Raw genomic sequence first — 19,933 nt, forward strand, 5'->3', positions numbered from 1 at the left:
GACAGGAGTTAGGACATATGAGTGTGGTGCTTGTGAGAACCTGCTTACCGTGCTGGACATGATTTTCGCATGTGAGCGATGGGCTGATTTCTGTGGAGGCGGTGTGGGCTCCACCGCTCCCCCCTGTGTGACCAATGGCTGACTGTCACCATCAGGAAGCCTGAGGCTTACCTCTGCCCCGCCCGCGGCGAGCGGAGTGCTGCCGCGGGGCCTGGGCTGTGCCCTGGGCAGGGCGCGCAGCTGGTTGCTGCTGTGCTGCAGGCTGAGCTGGAGGGCGGAAGGGGTGTCTCTGCCAGCCTCCCCTGGTGGGCACCTTCGCTGGAGGAGCTGGCGAGCGGAACCCGCTTCGCTTCAGGCTCAGTGCGGGTGTGGTGTGTCCTGAGGAGGACGTCTCACCCGGGCCGCTAGAGCGAGGCATCCAAGCCTGGAATACCTCTCTGCTCTTTTGCTGCTCCTCGAACCTGGCAGCCATTGTGACCGCTGCTTCACCGAAGACGCCCTGGACAGAGACCGGGGCGTCGAGGAGTGGTGCTTTCTCTCTGTCCGAGAGCTTAGCCAGTGATAGCCACAGAGACCTCTGGGTAGCCACCGCGGTACCCATCACCCTCCCCAGTGCCTGTGAGGTGCACCGAGTCAGTCTGAGCGACAGATCCGTCACGCGATGGAGCTCTGCCACAGACGGGTGATCTTCCCCCAGCGACAAGGCAAGCTCAGTCAGGAGCTTCGCCTGATAGCGCTGTAGCAGCACAGCCATGTTGGTTGTGCAGGCAGCCTGCCCTGCAGCCAAGTAGGCTTTCTCTGCCAGCTGAGCCTGGTGCCTGGCCACCCGCGTAGGCAGGAGAGGCTTCTGGCCGAGGCGCATCGTGGGGGAGGCGGGCGAGAGGTAGCCCGCTACTGCGTCCTCCACCTGAGGGAAGGAGAGGTAGCCCCTCTCACTAGCCCTGTGGAGCTGCATGTAGGACGCGAACCCCTGCACCGGGGCCCTGGGAACTGGCGCGGCGGGGCCAGCATAAAACTCCCCGTCCAGCAGCGAGGACCGCACACTGGGAGGGGGAGGGAGAGGGAGCCCGAGGCAGCTGGCTGCTCTCAGCGCAACCTCGTGGAGTTGCTGGCCCAGAATCCCTGACGAGGTAGGGGGTGTATCCACCCGCATCCTAACGTCCTGGCTTGTCTGCATTGCCTCTGCGATTGAGCTGTGCTCATCGGAGTAGTCCAGCAGACTTTCATCATCCAGGCTGATGTCCAGCTCGAGTTCGGGCTGGACACCACTCGGTTGAAGCTCCTCCGCCTCGCTGCCCGCAGCCCCAGGGCTGGCAGGCGGCGGTGACGGGGAGAGGCCCGGGAGTGGAGCTGCAGCTGCAAGGCGGCTGCTCACACTCACAGAGCCCACGGCTGGAGACGCACTCGGTCCTACAGGGGCGTTAGTAGCCTGGTAGCCTTAGCTAGCGTGAGGCTAGCACAGATGGCACAGACAGGGTCATCGTCCGAGAGCGCAACCTCTGCGTGGTCCCTGCCGAGGCAGGTCACGCACCGACGGTGGCGGTCACCCTTGGAACGGGTGTGCCCGCAGTCGGGGTAGTGTCTGGACATCTTTTTTCAATCTGAAAGTAGAGAAGAGTATTAAAACACAAGCACACTATCTTCAACGAACACATTGTTAGCAAGCTAGCAGGCTAGTCAGAAACTTAGCCAGCTAGGCAGCCAGGATAGCAGCCACTACTTCCAAAATTAAGTTGAGCCAACGAATTTTGCAGCGCCCTGAGCTAGTGAGGGTTAAAGAACCCGGATAACTCACCAACCCGTAGAGTAGGGTTGCCACCTGTGTCTGACAAAAAACCTGGACATGACGCGACATACCAAGGCCCACCTGCATCTTTGCACTGACTTTGTTCCCACAGTCAGTTGACAGGTAGCTGCAGAGCCGGCCTTAGAACATTTGGCGCTCTAGGCAAGCTTCACTCCTGGCGCTCCCCCCCCCCCCCCAAAACTTTCAGACGGTATTTTGCCATGTAAGGCTTAATTTCTTTCAAATAAACACAACAACGATCGCAACACTGAACAAACATTAATTAAAGAACAAAATCATTGAGAAAATCACGTCTGTGCTGAACTCCGCTCTGGCCACGCCCCCCTGTTCAACGGTTGACACTCACACACCTGTCACATTCACTCGCTCATCTTCCCAATCGCCTGAAAATAATGTTTTTTTAGTCTTCTGTTCTGTTGATGGCTGGCAAACAACAATCTTAGAAGGTCTGGGTCACTTGTGGCACATATTATTCACTCATTTTAAGCCATCAATCTACCTCAGGGTGAACAAAATTAGCAGAAACAGAATAAAACGGAATACACCAAAATGTGAAACAGAAAATGTATTTTTTTTAAACGGAAAATCATTAATGTTTCGACTGAATGGCAATAACAAGGAACGTCACACGTCACTGGCTAGCTAGCGTTAGCTAACTAGCAAGATTACATACAATCCATTCGCTAAAGTTGACAATACAACACCAGTACCAGTCACCAGTATTCCTCACTTGTTGACAAGTTGCCGTGTTTGTCTTCCTTAATGGGTGTGCTATGCAACGAGTAAGATATTTGTAGTGTTGTTGCACTAGCTATTGGCTTTATCTGTGCGCCCCTGGTGTAATTTATGACTGGCTGGCCCTCAATATTTTAATCATGTCTTTTTTGTATAATGTATAATAAATGGACATATCATTTTTTATATACCCGCCTCTGTAAAATCCTTAAATAACTATGTGACAGGGAGTAGGAAGGCTTTCAATGATAAGGTACATCTTTTAACTCCACTAAAGTGCCTGGGGCAATTCTGGCGTTCATGAAAGTTTTCTTATCTGGGATTCATTCTTAGCTAAGAACAGGATTTAAGGATTTACCTTTCTCCTTGGCACGTTTCTCTTCTTCTTCCTTTCTTTTCTTCTTAAATTAGAAATATGCTGTGCAAATGGATGGCTATTGCCTCTTCATTATTTCTTTCGTCGAAGTTGCTTGGACACACACACACTAACCATACGCCCCAATGTGCTAGCATGTTCTGACAACACCAAGGAGGTATGTAGCATACCCCTTCCTCTTTCGATTTTTGACTCATTTTACCCTTATGTTAGATTTATTTATTTATTTAATATCAAAATATTAGTTGAAGATATAGAAGGGGGCGCAAAAAACTATTATAATTTTTTTTTCTGGGCCCTCTGAGGCCTAGGCAACCGCCTATGTCGCCTGTAAAGACCGGCCCTGAGTAGCTGTGACCATGTCGCACACCATGATAAGTAGCTGTTAATTCGGCAACAGTAACTATGTCTGCTGAACTTTTTGTAATCATGACTGATGAAATTGCCTTGGTTTGTCTGGTAACTTGAACACGATTCTGATTTTGTTTTGTTTTAGCATGGTCATCCAAAGCAGATTTCCCTTCTTGCTTAACGAGAATCTTAACTGAGTATAGGGAACATGTAGCAGAAAGTGGATCGCCTGGGGTGGGTATTAGCTATTTGGAGTAATTTTCGTTTTTCATCCAGTCATTATTAAAAGTGTTACGTTTCATTTTCTTTTTAACTGGCCTGTCAGTCCCAGTAGTGCCATCCTCAGTCTCCCCTCCCATGGCAACGTTGTTTCTATTCAGAAGAACCTAGTTACAGTAACGTGCAGCAAGTGATTCAACCTCCTCTTTCACACGCCCTCCGATAGCAAGCATCAGTTAAATTGTTGCGCGAGCGAGATAGGCTATGCTACGTCACACCCCTAGTGGCCGTATGGTCTGCGCACGAGAGAGAGATTGAGTACAATGAGATACAACACATATTTTGAGTGTATGGATGCGCAGGAAAAAATATTTTATGATCAGGAATGTTCATGTTGACAAAGCCCATGAAAAACCGGGACATTCCGTGTCCCGGGAGAATTTAGAAATTTTCCGGGACAGGCTACAAAAAAGAAGGACAATCCCGGTAAAACCTGGACAGGTGGCAACACTACCGTAGAGAGCAAAAAGCACACAAAACTCTTTGACTGTGGTTTAGCGTAGAGGATATACTCAGAGCTGGCACTTCGTGTCACTTCAAAGAGGCTGATCTGTGGGCGCGTCGTAAGATAAGGACTCCTGAGGGGGCGCGCTCAGGAGTGCGCGCTGACAGATCTCGCGGCCTTTCAGGCGTGAATGGATAAATGCTTCGATTTAGGCTCATGACTATTGTCATGTACCATCCTGTTATGTCGCAGTGAACTGCGACAATGAACTGATATTTAACAGTGAACCCCAGCAATGGATAACTGATATGTAACAGTGAACCCCAGCAAACCCTAGGCATGTTTCCAAAAAGTACACACAATTTCTGTAGATAAATCTTTCCCAGCTTTGAAAATTATTTTATTCCTGCAATTGCTGTCTGTCTGTCTGTCTCTTAGTCTCACTGTTCGTACTAGTCTTGAATATCTAAAAGGATTGCAAAGATCCAACTACAAAAGAAAAAATGTTGAAAACCATTAGCAATAGCAGAAAGGTATACACACATCTTGCACAACTATCCATCAAAAATAAAATGTGTGAACACATCAGAAGTCAATGAAATGACAGCAAAGCAGCTCCACAACCCGACTCCACTCACGGCAGACAGTAGTCTTGAAGTTGCTCTCGTCCGTCTGGCCGCACAGCTCGATCTCCACGAAGGGGCTGACGATGCTGTGCCCTAGCTTGGGCAGGTGTCTGGCAGCAATCACCTGTGGAGACGGACCGAAGCATTTGGGAGGTTTTTTGTCACTTGTCTGTTGTACTATACTTTTTAAAATGCCTTAAATGGTCTTTTACCGTTATAGATATGGCTACAGACCAAATTACCCCTACGGGACAATAAATGGACTGAAAGGGTTCATTGAGTGCAACTGTACAAAACCGACTTCAACGTTCAAACCTATGTGACATGGGACTGGCTTTTGCATCATCACACACACACATCACACACGGTTCTGGTGAGCTGGAGTAATGTATAATGATGAGGGCTGGGCATTCTCACCCGCACTGTGATAGTGAACTTCACTTCGGTTTTGTGCTGGGGGTCGTAGTTCTCCTCCCTCATCATTTTAGGCTGCAGTACATAGCCAGTGTGCCCATTCAAACTGAAGAGGGCGCTGTTCAGCTGCGTGTACTTATCTGAGGAGGAAGGCAGGCATTGAGTCAAAGCTGATGGCAAACACAGAAGACACCACTGGAACAACAACCAACAAGATTTGGTGTTGAATCTCGAATGGACTGGAGTCACAGTTTAACACCTCGCAAATCAGCAAACTAACTATCTGCGGGCAGTCAGAGCAGGGACTTCATGGACAAACCAGTGGTGGGTGGCCTGTCTGTTGAAAGAATGAAAAATACACAGGTGTATGTGGAGAGAGTGGATGATTTTTTTCTGCTTGTGCAATGCCCCATAACGGTTAAACTCAGTGAGTCCACTGTGCTTTGTGAGTCACTTTAAGAAATCCCACTCCCACCATCAAACAACTAAAATAGGACTCAGACGTCTGAGCACAGTGACTTACTTAGGAACACACGTTCACACCCACAGAAGTGTATGAGCGACTGGTAGAGCAACTGGTAGAGGAAGTTTCTAACATCACCAAGATCATGGGTTCTCCACCCAGGGAGCACACAAACTGACACACTTGACTAGTCTTTAGGTGAGTATAGGTTTATTAGGTTAGTATAGGTTTATTAAATGTGTATTTTATGTTTAGTATATTGTATTGTATATTTATTTTGTATATTTAGTGGGTTTATTATATGTTTATCATATGTTTAATTTTAGTTCAGAGTATTTATATGTTATGCTATGTTAGGTTGCTGTGCGGTGTCTTGTCTTAATATTTTCAGTGCCCAGTCTGACTCTTTGCTGTTCTGTGCATCTGACAATAACAGACTTGAACTTGAACTACTGATAGAAATGTCTATCTATACTGTACTGTAAATTGCTTGGGGGTAAAATAATTTACTTAATGAATGAATGTGATTTTGGGGCACTGTTACAATCTGCATCACTGCTCCAGAGTTTGAAATGTCTGGACCAAATTCCTATATAGTCTTCTCCAGGCATATAACCTGTCTGGCTCCATGAGAATATAGAGGGCCGTACCTGCTGTCTGGAAGTTGAGCGACACCATGTGGCAGCCGAATAGCCACAGCGGGTAGGGGTCATAGTTGGAGGAGTCCATGCGCTGGAGTTTGGGGTAGATGCGGCTGAGGGCCTTGCGGTTGTACTTGAGGAACTCCTTGGACTTGCTCTTAGCAGGAGTCTTGTTCTCCGGGAAACGAGCGGATCTCCGTAAATGTGTACGTCACTGGAAACGAGGAGAGCAGAGACGTGTTACTGTGACCAGGCTGGGGGTTATAGCTGTGGTAAGGCCTGAGCAAATGGGCAATGCTGTGATGCTGCAGAGATAGTGTCCAAAAAATGACCACCATTTGACAGGAGATTACACGTTATGAAACCTGTGACTTATGAGAAAGATGCCTGCTTATTCGCGTTTAACGAAAAACAGAAGTATGGTATGTGTTAAATAAAATATAATTGTAATCAAGCAGTGTGAGTAAGTGTTAGTGTGTGTGTGTGTGTGTGTGTGTGTGTGTGTGTGTGTGTGTGTTTGTTTGTGTGTGTGAGCTGTGTAGTTGCCCTTTTTCGCACCAAAGCTGTCCTTGTCTTTGCTGCGTGACTGACAGTAGATCACTAGGTCAGACATCTCGATGGCCACTGCGTCGTCTTTGGTCTTGATCTCTTTCTTCTGCTGGATCTATGACCAGAAGCTCAAGTTAGCATTACACAGTGGTTCAGAGAGAACCGCCATGTGAAAGTATGTGTACTATATACAATATATATAAGATACATTGTGTGTGTGTGTGTGTGTGTGTGTGTGTGTCCTGAGAGTAAACACTTGGACGGTCCCGTCTGGTACAAGTTTTCAGTTGATGTATTTTCAGTGAGGTACAAACTTTACGCGTGTCCTTCCTGCCCAGGGTGCCATCCATGCTTAGCTTCTTGTGCTGGGACAGACAGACAGGTAGAGAGATCAAATAGAATGAAAATTAGTGTGTGTGTGTGTGTGTGTGTGTGTGTACACAGTACTGTACAAAAGTTTTCGGCACTTTAGTTGTTTCACAAAACATTTGTCTTCTGACAATTATTTTCTATCCTTATTATAATTAATGTGTCAATATGAAATATCATATTTTTTGAAAATAGTGAATAGTCCAGTAAGACAATTTGTTTGTTAAAGCAAGAAAGTAACAAATGAACAGACCACATTGAAGATTGAAAAACAAAAGGCCATCAGCTCAGAACTGTAATAAACCAGTGTAACTAGAGATTACATGAAGTAAGACTACTAGAGAACTGTGGCAAGTTCTTGGAAATGCCTGAAACAATCCTAGTACCTCAAATTGATGCTGTTTTTAAAGGCAACATGAGGAGCACCATGTTGTTGTTTGATGTTGTTGTTTGTTTGTTTTTGTTTACTGCACTTTGTATAAAGTAAAACTATTCATGTCATTATTTTTCAAAGCATTCTCACATTACAGCAAGTGCCTTAAACGTTTGTAAGGTATATATTTATTTATATGCATATTATGTATGTGTATGTGTGTATATATATACAGTCTGTGTTACTTACCTCATCATTTTTGTTGATGATCTTGTGCTGAGTGATATGCCATGCCACCTGATACCATTCAAACAGCTCCTCCACAGTCTCAGTGGCAAAGTCGTACTGCTGACTGCCCTCCTGCTCATCATTCAGTGACACGCTCAATACATTGCTCATACCGTTCTTAGAGGACCTCACTATGGGTGAAGGGGGGTAGAGAGAAAGACAAGATGAGAGACAATGAAGATGATAACATGAGAGTGAGAGTAGGATGAGGGGAAAGAGAGGGATAGAGAGTATGAATAAAAGGGAATTCACTTGAAGCCAGATGGAGTTCATCTGAGGAGAGGATGGGGGAGGAGAGGGGGGTTGAAAAGACAGGGGAGAAAATTAGATGAAAGACAAGCAAGATGATAACACAAGAAAAACAAAAGAGCGAAGGAGAGCAAGTGAGAGAAATAGATATGAAGGGAGCCAGGTGGAGTCCATGGAGAGACAGAGAGAGAGAAAGGGAGAGAGAGAGAGACAGGGGAGTGCAGAATGTACCAGTGCTCTGGTGTTTTCAATGTAAATAGCATGCTGAGTGTTTGGAATAGACTGCAGAGAGGGTAAATGGACCAGGGCCCTCCTCAGCTCTCCTATACAAACAGATACATGCCCGTGCATAAACACAGGACCCTTGCGCTAAGTGTGTATAGCACATTATTTGTGTCTGCAGATATATGTGCGCTTGAATGTGTGCTGTGTGTGTGAGTGGGTTTAGGTTTAGGGGGGGGGGGGGGGGGGTGGTTGCGTGTAGTGTGTAGTCATGAGCATAGCAAACTCAACCTGCAAGCGGGCCATTATTGCGTAGCTCCAACTGTCTCAAGTTGCCCCCACATAGGTGTTGCACTACTACTACTACTACAATGATGGAAAGAAAACAAATGGCGGACAGCATGGAGCATCATCATTACAGTATCCTATGTTGTATGATCTGTCACGCTTATGGGCCATGGAAATGCTAATGTATAATGATAGTTGTTAACCATGCTAATATTTTTTGTAAATGTGTGACGATTGCGATGATTGTTTACACACCATAACCGTAGAAACGCTATCTTCTGGTAGGACTGTCAAATTAGTCGTACAAATTCCTCAACCAAGTTAACATTTTTGAACGCATGCGTACACAGGTGTGTGGGTGTCAGGGCTCTCAAGTTTTGAAGACCTGCAAGAGTGACATCCCCCCCCCCCCCCATATTATTATTAGTGTTTTGTTGTTGTTAATAATTGCTAAGACTTGCAGAAAATATTTGACACATGGCACTGACAATTCAACCAATTACAAAGTATTTATTCCATTTGGGAGAGAGAGAGAGAGAGAGAATTATGACTTGTGTTGTTTATTGTAGGTGTTTGTTGCCTTTTTGGACTCTTTTATCATTTTTGGTGTTGGTTCCCATTATATATGCCATAGTCATAGAATTGGATGTATTAATTGTGCTGGTTGACTTCAGTGCCTGCTGTTTGGGCTGATGCCCCTTACTGTCTATGTGCCTTGTCACATCCCGCACACCTGGATGGGCACAGGAGTTCTCTTGGCGGCAGATAGAGCACCAGTAATATGAGCTGGTGCTTCCTACAGTAATAAATGGCCATTTAGAGGTCCATTCACTATTAAAAGAGGTCTTGTAGGTGGCTGCTACTGGGACTTTGCTCCCTTTTGTTCTAGCCATCTCCTCCACTGTTTCTTCCACCATCTCTTCCACCGTCTCCTCCTCCTCCACCTGCACTATCTCCTCCTCCTCCACCTGCACCGTCTCCTCCTCCTCCACCTGTACTGTCTCTTCCTCTTCCACCTCTACTGTCTCTTCCTCTTCCACCATCTCCTCCTCTAATGTGTTCACGACCTTCTCGGAATCTGAATAGAATGTTCAAGCAAACACATTTACAAATAATAATGCCCATAACATCATTGAATATTAAGGGCTGCCTAATATTCGTTCGAATTATAGACTATATATTTTTTTTTAATAGGCCTACTCCAATTTATTTTAGCCTATTAACGAAGTTCGGAGTCAAAGCTATAGTGAAAAGGCAGGTTGTAGCCTAAAACTGTGTTGGCTACAAACACTCATTAAAAACTGTTGCTAATAATCTGGGAAATATTCTCTAACTGCAGTCAAGTTCTCATTGCTTGTGTCAAACCATTGTGAATTTGTTGTAACATTAAAACAGGAGACGCCTTACTCTTTGTAGAAGACTGATCCTCAGGTGAACGAAACTTTCGGAAGATCAATCGCGCGCAATTCCAGGATGCTTTATTTTCATTGGTTGCTGGATTAAATCTTACCCAGATACAACATATACAAATGATGTATTTTTCGGATTGGCTATTGTGTAGCCCATTTTTTCTTTTGATTGGCTGATAAGTGGCACCTCACGGCAGAACTCCACGGGATTCGGGGAGACGTGCTTGATTCCTCCATGGGGAGGGCAGCGCGGCCAGGTCATGTTTGCGCGCTGCGGCACATTAAATAGCCTACAGTTTTTTTCAGCGTGAGAAATACAATGTGTGGCGGGAGTGCGTGACTAAAGACCGAAATGAGTGACTGTCACGCTCAATGCGTGACACTTGAGAGCCCTGGGGTGTACACGCGCGTCTTGTTGTGTGAGAATGGGAAAGGTACACAGCATATTGTAGCACATGTTCAGATGAAAAGAGAGATACCCACAGACATTGCACCTGGAGAGGTCCACCAGCCCCATGCACAAGTCACCCAGCGGGTTATCCTCCATCGCCTGTGATGTGCAGACACACACACACACAGACACACGCAGAGACACACACAAACACACACACAGATAACACACAAAGATAACACACACAGATAAGTCAATGCAAATAGTACACAAGGTCACACAGAAACAGTTCTGAGGACTTTCCTGCAAAGTCAAAGTCAAAGTGTTTATTATCGCATACACCAAATTTCTTCAGCGCAGCGAAATTCTTACGACTTGGCAGCCAACATCTACGCAGTAGACGGCATACAACAGGTAACACAAATAACATATACCAAAATAACATATACCAGAAATAACATATAACAAGTAACAACAGTTTAAAATACAAGAAGGGCAGTTTCCAGGGTGGGGAATATTAAATTAAATAAGATAAAAAATTTGGGTTTATATATATATGTAGCAAGTGTATTTGTATGGGTGTGAAGTACAAGGTGATGGCGACTGTTCAGTGTTGCTGATTCAGCAGCCTAACAGCCTGGGGGTAAAAACTGTTTGTGAGTCTGGTAGTCCGTGCTCGGATGCTCCGGTAGCGTCTACCAGACGGCAGCAGTGTGAATAGACCATAGCCTGGGTGGCTGTGGTCCTTGACAATGTTCCGGGCTTTTCTCAGGCATCTACTGTTGTAGATGCCCTGCACGGAAGGGAGATGGCCGCCGATGATACGCTCCGCTGTCTTCACCACCCTCTGCAGGGCCTTGCGATCGGCAGCGGAGCAGCTACCATACCAGGCAGTGATGCAGCCTGAGAGGATGCTCTCAATGGTGCATCTATAAAAGTTTTTCAGTGTTTTAGAAGACATGCCAAACTTCTTGAGTCTCCTCAAGAAGTAAAGCCGCTTCTGTGCAGTTTTGACCGCCGAGTCCGCTTGCATGGACCAGGTGAGGTCATCCTTGATGTACACACCGAGGAATTTGAAGTTGGAGACTCTCTCCACTGCAGCTCCCTCGATGTGTATGGTGTTGTGACCCCCCTCTGTAGCTTCCTGAAATCCACAATCATCTCCTTGGTTTTGCAGATGTTTAGAGACAGGTTGTTGTCTTGGCACCATGCTGCCAAGCCCCTTACCTCATCTCTATAGGCGGTCTCATCGTTGTTAGAGATGAGACCCAGGATGGTAGTGTCGTCTGCAAACTTCAGGATGATGTTGGAACTGTGTGTTGCCACACAGTCCTGTGTGTACAGGGAGTACAGGAGGGGACTGAGTACGCAGCCCTGGGGGGCCCCGGTACTCAGGGTCAGTGAGGAGGAGGTGTGCTTGCCCATTCTCACCACCTGGGGTCTGCTCGTCAGGAAGTCCAGGATCCAGTTGCACAGGGGTGTTTTAAGACCCAGGCTCCTGAGCTTCGGGACGAGCTTGGCAGGCACAATGGTGTTGAATGCTGAGCTGTAATCCACAAACAGCATTCTCACATATGTGTTGCCCTTTTCCAGGTGGGAGAGAGTGGTGTGTGTTGCAAGGGCGATGGCATCATCTGTTGATCTGTTTGTGCGGTACGCAAACTGAAAGGGGTCCAGGGTGTTTGGAAGGGTGGAGCAGATGTGGGTTCTGACCAGCCGCTCGAAGCACTTCATAATGGTGGAGGTCAGTGCTACGGGGCGGTAGTCATTTAGGCAGGTGATGGATGATTTCTTTGGTATGGGGATGATGGTTGCCTGCTTGAAGCAGGTGGGGACTTCAGACAGATGTAGTGAGAGGTTGAATATGGAGGTGAATACCTCCGCTAGCTGGTCGGCGCACCCCCTAAGGACGCGGCCAGGAACTCCATCGGGCCCGGATGACTTCCGAGGGTTCACCCTTTGGAGCTCTCGCCTCACGTCAGCCACATTCAGGGACAGAGTGTAGTCGTCTCGGTCCTCGGCCAGTTTTGCGGAAGGAAGGGGGTTGGTTGCCTCAAACCTTGCGTAAAAGGTGTTGAGGTCGTCAGGTAGAGAGGCGGCAGGCTGATCATCACTGCTATTTCTCCCTTTATAGCCAGTGATGTTCCGCAGGCCACCCCACATGCGTCGGGGGTCGGAGCTGAGGTAGGTGGACTCCAGCTTGTCTCTGTATTCTCTCTTTCCATCTCTGATGGCCGTCCGTAGGTCACATCTGGACTTCCCCAAAGCCTCCGGATCACCAGAGTTGTAGGCAGAGGACCGTGCTCTGAGTTTGGCACGGACATTACCATTTACCCAGGGCTTTTGGTTTGGGAAAGTCCTAACACTGACCCAGGGGACGACATCATCGATACATTTGGAGATGTATGAAGAGACAGAGTCTGTGTATTCACTGATGTCCCCATCAGCTGCATCACAAAACATCTGCCAGTCTGTTGTATCAAAGCAGTCCTGTAGAGTGCTAATGGATTCAGCACTCCAGCGTTGAACTGCCCGAAAAACCGTTTTTTCCTGTTTTAGGCGTTGCCTGTAGGTAGGGATTAGCATGATGGAGGTGTGATCCGACTTTCCAAAAGCCGGGCGGGGGAGGGGTTTGTAACTGTTCCGTATTTGCGTGTAGCAGTGGTCAAGAATCTGCTCGCCCCGGGTGGGAAAGTTTATATGTTGATGGTACTTCGGTAGTACTTTCCTCATGTTAGCCCTATTGAAGTCTCCAACAACAATAGAAACTGCCTCAGGGTGAGCATCCTCAAGTCCATTTATAACTCCGTATAATTCCTCTAACGCGCACGTTTTGTCCGCCTGCGGTGGAATGTAAACTGTTGTGATGATAACAGAGCTGAATTCCCGTGGAAGGTAAAAGGGGCGAACTTTTAACGATAGCAGCTCCAGGTCTGGTGAGCAGTGTGCTGAAAGTGCAGCAACATCTGAGCCCCAGCGAGAGTTAACCATCAAGCATACCCCTCCACCCCTGCTTTTACCTGACTCGGAGGTTCTGTCCTGCCGGTAGATGGAAAAACCAGCTGGAGTGACGGCAGAGTCAGGCACCATAGGATCCAGCCAGGTCTCAGTAAAGGCTAGCACACAACAGTTTGCAATGTCCCGCTGGAAGTTAGTCCGTGCGTGTAGCTCGTCCATTTTATTGTCCAAGGATTGAACATTCGCGAGTAGAATGCTTGGCAGCGGGGGATTGCAGTATCTCGTCCGAGATCTGCACAGGATACCGGCTCGCTTGCCCCTCTTCTTTCTCCTCCGTCGGCGTATTGGTATACATACCGGTGGTAGGACAAAGAAGCCACAGCAAACACTCCGGTGAGTTGAGAAAAACTCCGTATTGAGCGACGAACGAATTTCCAAAAGTGCTAGTCGGTCATACTGTATGAGCGACAGTGCAGTGTGTACAAAAAAACCAACAATAAAAACAGTAATAAACATAAAGCTGCGTAGTGCATGGGGAGCCATTGTCAGTGCGACCTTCCTCTACGGCGCACCATCATATCACCATAAATATCACAGCCTAGATAAAAGATAACAGTGTGCATCTCTGTATGACCGGTTCAGCATGTAAAAATGTAAGAAAAATGAACATTTGAAGAGAGTTGATGTATCTTACTTGGTCTCGGAATTCAGGCTTGGTATTACTTGTCACCTCCTCCACATAGTTGGCAGGGAAGAACAGCTGGACCTTTCCCGCGTAATCTCCTTTCCACCTATAGGGGACGAACAAGAGACAACGTGGGATTATGGAGCATTCTGCTCTGGTTTCCCCACAATTACCATCATAACATCTGGGTGGTTGTACATACATTGTATGTCCTGAATTTCCATTTTTCTAGCCAACTCAGCATCTTCTTCCCACATTTTGTCTTAAAGTCTTAAAAAGTGTCAAAACAAATTAACACCACCGGAGGGATGCTGCCCCTTGGAGACTTTTCCCTGGCTCAGATGTTCAAAGCACCATGATCATTTTCTTTGTATTGTAAGTGACTAGATTATTTCAAATCCAAAATATGTTTCATTCTTACCATCCTCGGGGAGCTTTAATCACATTATGGATCAGAGCTCCTTTGCAGAAGGTGAGCTCATCAGCCCTGGTGGCTCTGTAATCATACAGCGCTTTCACTGTGCTCTGGGGCTGAGGAAGGACACCAGTCATCACCATCATCCACCATCATCATCATCATCATGATCAATCATCCATCCTTCCATCCATCCATGATCCATTATCTATCATCATCATCAACAATTCTGTGCACACCTATACCTTTACATGCCAGTGGTATCAGGAGTAATAGTAGATATATAGCAGTATACAGTATCAACTGTTTTAATACATTAGCTACCTTTAGGGCTCTACTCCAAAAGTTAATAACCCTTTATTCGATCTATCTTCTCATCCTTTATCTCTGTGTCTTCTTTTTTCTCTCTCTTTCACACTCTTATATTTCTTTCTCTCATTCTCTCTCTCTCTTCCACCCTCCCCATGATCTATCATATCTGTCCCCATCACCTTGCTGAATCTCTCCACCATCTCTCGGGTCACCGGGTAGCGCAGTTTGATCTTGCGGTACAAAGGAATCTTCCGGAAGTAGTCCACCAGCTCCACCAGGCTCTCAAACTCAAACAAATCACATTGTCATTGCTAACATTGACAGATCGTACCCCTCTCACATCATAAACGCTGGGTGGATTTTCCAGAAAAGTGAACGTGTCAGGCTTTTCTCGGGGATTGAATCCGAGTTACTAGATCTGGGGAACCAGCGCTGAGCGCAGTGTGCTAATGAGAGGACCCAGTTACAGGATGTTGAAAAAGGATTCTTTATTGCAAAACCGCGGTAATCCAAAACACAGGAAAGCAGTGGAAAATCCAAAAACACAGAAGACACAAATCCAGGGCAAAAGGCCATAAACTAAAGAAGCTACTAAAAGTGTAGCTATCAGCGGAACTACGCCCTAGCAGCAAGAGGCGATGCTTGAGAGCAACGCAACAAAAAGCAGTACGAGAACTGAACGAGAAACGAACCTTGAACTCGCGCTAGGCATAGCAAGGAAAACACTAACGACCCGATGAGGGCCACAGAGATTAGCCAGGTATTTATACCCTGGCTAATAGAGGGAAGTGACAATCACAAAAACGCAAGACAGGTGAGAGCACACAATGGGGAACAGGTGAGAACACAAATCACAATGGGGAACAGGTGAGGGCACACAAAGACAACAAAGGCACATGTGGACACAAATGAGTTCATGATGTCCTTTGGCCACCAGAGGCCGCCAATGTGCCAAATGGTTGCCCGAAGTCGTGACAGAACCCCCCCTCTAAGGGTCGGCTTCCAGACGGCCCAAAGAAAACTCCAAAAGTCCATAAAGGGTGGGTGGGGTTAAGGACAAGGCCGGAGGGCAGGAACACATATTCTTTTCCCTTTACTCTTTGAGTCTAGCTTGTCAGGACAAGGCCCATTTGCAACTAACTCCTAGTTGAGCCACAGTAATGGCATCCTCCTCCTAAAATTCTCTCATTCTGAAACCAAACTGAAGTAGGAGAGTGGTACATTTGTTCAATTGCAGTGAAGCGCCCGGCAGTAGAAAACGGGTCAGTGCTTCAGATTACATACACATAGGGACGTGCGGTCAGGGGAGGCAGAGCCTCATGAAAAGTAAAAAAACAAATAATGATAAAATAAATATTAATATGTATCTACTGATCTTTGCTTTAAATTATTTTTTTGTATTATTCCGATAATTTTTATAATCAAGATCGCTGAATTTGACCATGTCCTGTTGACAGAGAGGCGACTCCCGAGGTGAGGCAGCGGCGAGGTGAGGCAGCGACGAGCTGCGCCTCATCTCAGATTGTGCAATCCCTCACACTGGGTTGAGCGCATGACTTTTGCTTTCTCATTGTTTGTCAATATTTGTAGACACTTTTATTATATGTCGTTTGTATCCATATAATAGATAATGTAATGTATTTCACGTATGTGAAGCAGCTATTTAGTCTTGCTAATCTGTCATAAAACCACAGTAAAAAAGCACATAGGGGAGGCAAACCTAACCTCTGCCTCAATGAAGGGGGCGTGCGATAGCCTGGAAAATGGACTTCCAATCCAGTGAAGTGATAGATAAATACATAGCCTAATGGGAGACCAATGCCAGAGCTAAAAGGTTTGCTTCAAACGACAGGACAGAAGATAACTTTAGCAGCTAAACTCCGGACCAAACTCGGCTGACGGCCATGTCTTTTAAGTAAATGTACATTTTTCGATTTTTCAAAAGTTACAGAGAAAAAGACACTGTACTATCCGATACCACCGTTATTGTAACCAGCAAAAATGGTTGATGTGATTTGCGAGGCGTCTGTCAGCCAACTGTCTGACATTAGCACGTTAGCATACGTTAGATAGTATAACGTTCTTGCAGCGTACCAACGTCACACGTTACCGTAATTGCCATATTAAAAAGGCAGCTCGAAACCAACACTTTCACCCGAAAGACATGTAATACACTTGTAATCAGTGGTTAAATTGGCTTTTGTGAGGAGGGGGAGCCCTTGTGTGCGGTCAATGGTCATCTTTCAAAAGCATCATTATTTATATCGCTCTCAGATACATTATGAATGTATGCATTATTAGACTTAAGGGGCTCTTTTTCCACTTCTTATTATTTTTCAAACAAAAAGGCTACAATTCAATGTATTATCTTTTGAATATCATCAAACAACATTAAGAAACGTATTTATTATTCACACATAACAAAGCTGCATGAAGAATATAAAATGTAGCCTATGTTCATGAGTACATTAATGCAGCTATCATTAAAACAGACATTGGTATTTATACAGTAGCCTATATCATCACTTGTTTCAGGATCATTGGAATCTATTACAGTTTTTCAAAATTACTTTGCACCAACAAGCTTAAGTTAGCCTATGTGAACTTAAATATTTTGTGTAATTCAGAGCTGAAACCACAACATAGGGACACATGTCTTTATATCATATTAGCCTAGTATTTTAGTTAAACTGGTATTGTCAAAAATATATGGAAAACTAATAGTTGAGTTTGATTATTTCAGTTAGGCCTATATTGCAAAGATCATAGGAATCTAGGTAACACTAAAGACCCCTTTGTCAGTCAATGAACTAAGAAATTATGAATTTCCAAAAAAGAATACTAAAACAATTAAAGCAGGTAGCGATAGGCTACACGATTTGACATTTGCTAGCGGCTAGCTAGCCAGTGATTTGTATGGTGTTACTCGCTTTTTAGTGCGGCCGTCATTGGCCATCATAGGCGTTTGTTGTGCCCTTGTCCCCTATGGATATTAGCCCCTTGATGAGAGTTCAACTGCACCTTGTCGCAAAGTTGTGTCATGCTTTTTCTTTGGGTTAGGATAGCTTGGCTAGTTGGCTATTAGGTTCGGTTCTGAGTGAAGGCTAAACTGCTTGGCTGCGTCCTTTAAGTTAGCTTAGTTAATTTGTTGTTTCAGGCTGAAATGTCAGACTGAATAGCGAAAAAACAGATCATAAATAAACACTAACCTTCTTCACACATTCTAGCGATGGCGCTTTGGTGGACAGCTTATTAACTACAACAATGATCCTTTAGAAAACCATTTTAACAATCACCAAATATTGTAGGTGTCGATTTTTGACGTTCACTGACGTGCACTTCACGAGAGAATCAGTAGAATGCCCTATCACGCCTCATAATTCCATGTATCATTGATTGGCTACAGTGTCTTTGAGTAGTCTTGTGAGTTATATAGTCTCATATTGCAATGCGTTTGTCAGGAGATGAAAAAATATTAAAAGTAATATATTATTATTGTACACTGACGGAGACGGAGCTGGGCTCCGGCGGGGTTTGTTGTAGACATAAGGAGGCGGAGCTGAGCTCCGGAGCGCTCCGGCCCAATTTAACCTCTGCTTGTAATACACCTGTCTATTACGGCATCGAGGCAGCTACCTTCCATTTCGAACAGACCCGAAATAAAAAGCGTGCCTGTCATGGTGAAAAAAAATATTCATGACAGCTTGCGTTCGATTACTTGGAGGACCCCCCCCCCCCCAAAAAAAAACATTTTTATTGCAAATCTACACGAATCACACAAATGACCTATTTTGGCTCAAAAACGGCGAATTTCGCCGAAAGGTGACGAGTTTGCACCCCTGTAATTCCCATAGACCCATTGTCTAATGTAAATTATAATACGGGTAGATGAAATCAAGCATTCTGATTGGTTGAAAGGAGGTCACGGGGTGTACTGTATTGAGCCATAATGTACTGTACAGCTGTTTACATTTACCTGAGCGTTCCATATCAGTGCGCACTCAAAATATACTACCTTAGTTAGAAAAAAAATGGCGGATCAAATCTCCGTAGATCATCGTATTTGTACCTAAAAGTTTTAAGTTTTACTTTTTTTTGCTTAGATTTTTAGAAAGTTACCGAGAAATAGACACTGTACAATATAAAAACCCCATTATTGTAACTGAAAAATACGTCTAAGAGGATTTGCGCGGTATATTGCCACCTATCAAAGGTTAGCATGCTACTAGCCGTTAGCGATTAGCAATTCCTCTGTGTTTTTGCAAAGCATCTGCCCCCATCATTTAAATGTATCTTGTACATAAACCGGAGATTTCAAGAGTAGAGATGCCTTTCAATATGCAGTTGCAGGATGGGTGAACGACACCAAGATATGGCATTTGGAGACAAAAACAATATGTATGAGATCACAGGACATGTATCCTGGATCTGATCAAAGCTAACTGTTCCTGAGCAAGCAAGAGTGCCAATATGGGCTAACGAGTTGTAGCCAAATCCCAAAGGGCTAAACAGCTCGCTAGTTATTAGCACTCTAGCTTGCTCAGGAGAGTTTAGCTCTAATAAGACACAGCAATTATTAACGATTGTATATCTAGGTTTTCTCTGGCGACTGTTGTCGCATCCATCAGCACAACATATGCCGGGCAGTTTTAACTTTCTGTGGGTTGTGACCGTAAACAGGTCGCTAGCTATTACCACTTTAGCTTGCTCAGAAGAGTATAGGCTAAATACGTGATGTTCCCAATGCTGTTTGTCTGTTGCATAGCAACAGCCACACATTCGGGGACTATTTTCTATAGAGTCTAGGCTACTGAAATGCGATACACAACGTTTGGTGGCTATTACAACTATTTTGTGCTTACTATTTATAATGTTGCTGGCACCCGTATTATAAAAGCAATAAGCTCCGCTTTGCGTCGGGCCTAACAACACCCTTGAACAGTACATTATTGACGATACAGTACTGCCTCTCGTACCTTATTGCTTAAATGAAATCATCCAATTCCTGTTGTCATCCTGACACCTTCATGTTTCATAAATACACAAATGTATTTTGGTGGGCTTCCATTCCATTACAGATCAGCCAGGTTTCACTTTTAACTGCTTATCATTTTTCCAGACAAACATTTCCCATTCATGATGTAAATCCAGTCTGCATGGAAATTGAATGTCTGGTTCGCATATCTACCGTCCCTATACCGCTTAATTTCCATGAAGCTGGCAGAAGCAAAATCGAACTCTAGAGAAAGCGACCCTAACAGAAACTTCTGCAGAGAGAACGTGATGAC

General features: G+C 45.3%; 2 protein-coding genes across 2 annotated transcripts; both read right to left on the reverse strand.

The window, feature by feature from the left end:
- Positions 1-4,235: 4,235 nt before the first annotated feature.
- On the reverse strand, positions 4,236-6,904 carry LOC116219602 (1-phosphatidylinositol 4,5-bisphosphate phosphodiesterase gamma-2-like). The gene is made up of 4 exons (XM_031563155.2): positions 6,696-6,904; positions 6,147-6,351; positions 5,037-5,173; positions 4,236-4,743 (listed from the first exon to the last, which is right to left on the reverse strand). Exons 2-4 carry the CDS (start codon positions 6,223-6,225, stop codon positions 4,579-4,581), a joined length of 381 nt encoding a protein of 126 aa, XP_031419015.1. The 5' UTR covers positions 6,226-6,351; positions 6,696-6,904; the 3' UTR covers positions 4,236-4,578.
- Positions 6,296-14,523, reverse strand: LOC116219662 (1-phosphatidylinositol 4,5-bisphosphate phosphodiesterase gamma-2-like). The gene is made up of 7 exons (XM_031563381.1): positions 14,340-14,523; positions 13,928-14,024; positions 10,368-10,434; positions 7,678-7,847; positions 6,941-7,051; positions 6,696-6,801; positions 6,296-6,351 (listed from the first exon to the last, which is right to left on the reverse strand). The coding sequence occupies exons 1-7, from the start codon at positions 14,477-14,479 to the stop codon at positions 6,296-6,298; spliced, it is 747 nt and encodes a 248-aa protein (XP_031419241.1). The 5' UTR covers positions 14,480-14,523.
- Between the last annotated feature and the right edge of the window lie 5,410 nt (positions 14,524-19,933).

The sequence above is a fragment of the Clupea harengus genome, chromosome 3 (genome assembly GCF_900700415.2).
Source record: "Clupea harengus chromosome 3, Ch_v2.0.2, whole genome shotgun sequence".
In the NCBI taxonomy this organism is placed as follows: domain Eukaryota; kingdom Metazoa; phylum Chordata; class Actinopteri; order Clupeiformes; family Clupeidae; genus Clupea; species Clupea harengus.